Source organism: Argentina anserina, chromosome 5, assembly GCF_933775445.1.
Source record: "Argentina anserina chromosome 5, drPotAnse1.1, whole genome shotgun sequence".
Classification (NCBI taxonomy): domain Eukaryota; kingdom Viridiplantae; phylum Streptophyta; class Magnoliopsida; order Rosales; family Rosaceae; genus Argentina; species Argentina anserina.
The window spans coordinates 26,440,529-26,444,320 of record NC_065876.1 but is presented as its reverse complement, the minus strand read 5'-3'; the positions used below and the strand labels follow the sequence as shown (position 1 = coordinate 26,444,320).

Sequence of the window (3,792 nt, the reverse complement as noted above, 5' to 3'; positions counted from 1 at the left end):
TGTGCGAGATAAGTGAATTTGGAAAAAAAGAAGTTGTTTTAGTTATGTAAAAGGAGTAGCTGAAGATGCAATTGTCCCACACATTCCCTTAAAACTGTCCCTAATTAGGTGAGCAAGTTTGTAAAATAAGGAAACGAAAACATGTATAGAGCCAGAACCTGGGTAGAAGGCTTGGAATGTTGCATTTCAATCAGTTTAGTTTGCATCATAAGAGGCCACAAGGTATGTGTTCATTCTGGAATCGAGAACTGAGAATCGAGAATCGAACCAGTTCATGTCAGGGTTCTACCGACAACTAAACCCCGAACCGAAAAAAGAATATGGTTCGAATCTCGATTCTGTCTGAATAAAATTTATTTGGACTCATTCAGTCATACTTTAAAATGGCTGAACAATCAAAATATAGAGTCTGCTAAAAGATATTATAACTGGCTCAAAATGAAAATCTCTGTCAGGTCCGAGTCTGGATTTCGTTGGTCCTATTGATAGCAAATTGCAAAACCCTAGGGGTGGGTGATGTTACGATTGGTCGCTTCTGCTTGCAGCTAATGGACTAGGTGTTGTTCTGATAATCTGATTGCTTGTCTTCTGGATTAGGCGTCGACCACTTCGATACACGTTTGCTGGCGTCCTCAGCCTTCACCATTCATACAGTAAAGAGTGAATATTGGGGAGTTGCAAAACTCACGAGACATAAGGGTTAAATACATACCTCGTTTTTCCAATCTCGTCTTACTGTTATGATAGCCAATATCACCGTCTGTATAAAAGTTCCACCAAAGATCATTCCACCCCAAATACCCTGTTTCACATCAATTTGAAAATGGCTTTTAAAACAGGTGTAGTCATAAGAAACATGGGTGCATAAAGACTTTTATGTCAAAAAAAAACTTACCGCAATGCTCAAGTTGAAGACCCATCCCATTACAAACCCAAGAGGTAGCCCAACAATGTAGTAGCAGAAGAGATTAATGTATGCCACCCATGCTTGCCATCCTGATCCCACGGCTACTCCTGTTGATTGTGAACCCATAAACAAGTCAATGATTTACCCAAAAAATTATTTTCTCTCAAAATTCACTTACACACACAAAACATAAATAAGACTATTTTAGGATCATATTACTAATCACATCACCGAATTGAGTCTCATTCTATTTGAGAGATTAGTAAATTGATTCGTAAATGTGATTGAAATAGCTGGAATGGAATGAAAGACAAACCTGATAATACTGGTTGAACGCTGTTGAGTAAAATTGTGATGGCCAAGAGGTAAGTCATATCATCAACTTCGGCGAGGACATCAGTGCTGGTTGTGAATATTAGCGCGATCTTGTCCCTGAGTACCACCACAAGTACACAGAAAAAGAAACCTATTACTGTGGACTCTGCCACTGCTACCTTTGTTGCAAATTTCGCTCCCTTCCAGTTTCCAGCTCCCAACTCATTTGCCACCCTTACTCTGTGAATTCACCACCAAAATTTTACACTACTATAGAAGTAAAAAAAAAACAACAAAAAAAACTGCTTATTCATGAAAATAAGTTTACATGATTCTTTATCATTTTTGCAGCACCAGCTACATATAATCATATAGTGCTCTCTCTAAGACCAAAAGTTGTTATCTATGTTTAGTTTATCCTACATATACATGCTCTCTTTAAGCCAATTTAGGCCTTATCAATGACTCTTTTGCTTGGTATAATAACTCCTAGTATGCTCATTAAGTTCTTACAAGCCGATTATTTGAGATTTCTGATTATCGGTTTTCATATTAGAATTATCTATTTTTTTTCCTTCGGGTTTTCTCGGAAAAGTTTTGATCTTGTTCCATTGCTATGTATTTTATTAAATAAATAAATAAAATACATATACATGCATGATCAATTGAAACTTTGACCCACTTCTTCTATATTCTACTATTCCTATCTGCCATTCAACAACAAAAATCTGGACTGTTAAGATAAGGTAAGATAAAAGCCAATAGAAGGAATCTTAAACACAAGCAATATATATCCTACTTCCAAATTCCAAATACTAATGACATTGGACACACACCAGCCACCCTTTTAATATGCAGGATTGTACTTTTGGCCAGTTCTATATGCATGTATTAGAAGCTTCATTTCACTACTGACATTCTTCTAAGGTTTAAACAGGGATTCCCATTTAAATGTATCACTTAATACAAACAAAGAAGAAAACTTGTTCAATTTAATATACAGGAGATATTTGGAAGGAGCCAAAAAAGTGGGGATAAAAGAAACTATACCCAGTTCCAGCAAAGAAAGCTAAAGGAATCATGAGCTCCCAACCATTAATTGTCATGCTGCAAAAATTAAATTCAATCATCACACACAGTTGGAAGGACTGCAGAAATTTTAATAGATTTGTAATTAGAGGTCAATGACTTGCCAAACCGACAAGGCATCCACAGCAATAGTGGCATCACTTAAGTAGCCGGTCATTAATATCAGTATTCTGTAATACCAGTTCTCCAAGCTGCATCAGATGTTAAGGAACATATTATTGAAGATCAATATCAACCCAGAAACTAAATATATATATACAGAGAGCAGAAAAAAAATAAAAAAAATACCAGAGCATAACACCAGAAGCAGCAGAGAGTTTGATGAATTGCCAAAGCCCAGAAAAGGCCTCCATAGAAAAACCTGCCCAAGTAAGAGGGCACCAACCACAAGCAATATATATGTACATCCCAAATACCAAAAACCACCAAGAGATATCCAAAGCAATAGCAGCACCAACCACCCCACAATCCAACACATAGATTAGAAGCCAACTTGTGAACACATTAACCACCAATCCAGCTAACGCAACCCAAGCGATGATAAAGTTCTTCAGCTGACATTGCAAGAATCTCTGCATAGGAAACTGGAATGCAAAGCTAAAGTGCAAGGGTATGAGCCACACAGCCACCAGTCCCGACTGCTCCGCCACCTCATCAGTTTGTCCCATGAGTTTAAGAATCGGAGTAGCAAAAACATAAACCGGCAACAGAGCAAAGCAGCAGAGAAACAACACAATCCATGATCTTTGGAGGTATATCCCAAGCATGTGGTACCTTTTGGCTCCAAAGGCTTGCCCACATAGTGTTTCTAGTGCGCTTGCCATTCCTAGCTAACAATGGCATGAACAAAGAACATGTTATTCCCAAAAATATACATTATTCAAACAACAATTCTATTAGGCAGTGAATCGCAAATGATTAATTGAAAACTTTGAACAGTTTATACTTTAACATGCAGGTGATGACATCTGAGTGATCTGACTTTAAACAACTATCGATTCAATAGTATAGTTTCAAACAGTTCCAGCAATTTAAAAAAAATTCAACATGTTCATGTTATCATTCTACCTATGTTCAGATAAAACATGCCGTCTGAGATAGACACTGTAACATTGTTAGCCACGTACCAAGAGCCCGAAATTGAAGCCGACGATGACAGTATTGGCAATGGAGATGGCTGCGAGTTCGACTTCACCGAGGTGACCGGCGAACGCCTGCGTAACGACATTCATGGTGTAAGAGGCGATCCGGCTGAAGATGGCGGGGCCGACTATCTGCCATAGCTTCTTGGACTCCACCCACACCCTCACGGGAAGCTTGCCTTCCTCTTTATCGTCGTAACCGGAACCGCCGTTTTCTGGTATTGAAGATTCCGGTAACAGGGACAGGGTAAGATCAGAACCTGCACCAATTTCATCCCTGCTGTGTTCCATCAGAGAAAATAGCCTCTTAATGAAACTTGCGTATTGCTTTGCCTGCTG

The 3,792-nt window shown here is 38.6% G+C and overlaps 1 protein-coding gene across 1 annotated transcript; it reads right to left on the bottom strand.

The window, feature by feature from the left end:
- Positions 1-241: 241 nt before the first annotated feature.
- Positions 242-3,792, bottom strand: LOC126794391 (protein DETOXIFICATION 27-like). Its single transcript, XM_050521101.1, has 8 exons — positions 3,439-3,792; positions 2,600-3,141; positions 2,416-2,502; positions 2,273-2,329; positions 1,224-1,462; positions 896-1,014; positions 713-802; positions 242-637 (listed from the first exon to the last, which is right to left on the bottom strand). The coding sequence occupies exons 1-8, from the start codon at positions 3,742-3,744 to the stop codon at positions 554-556; spliced, it is 1,524 nt and encodes a 507-aa protein (XP_050377058.1). The 5' UTR covers positions 3,745-3,792; the 3' UTR covers positions 242-553.

Coding starts and splice junctions, on each gene's coding strand:
- LOC126794391 (XM_050521101.1), bottom strand. CDS start 3,744: ATGGAACACAGCAGGGATGAAATTGGTGCAGGTTCTGATCTTACCCTG. Junction 1,463..2,272: donor GCTTTCTTTGCTGGAACTGG/GTATAGTTTCTT, acceptor GTGAATTCACAG/AGTAAGGGTGGCAAATGAGT. Junction 1,015..1,223: donor CGTTCAACCAGTATTATCAG/GTTTGTCTTTCA, acceptor CACAATCAACAG/GAGTAGCCGTGGGATCAGGA.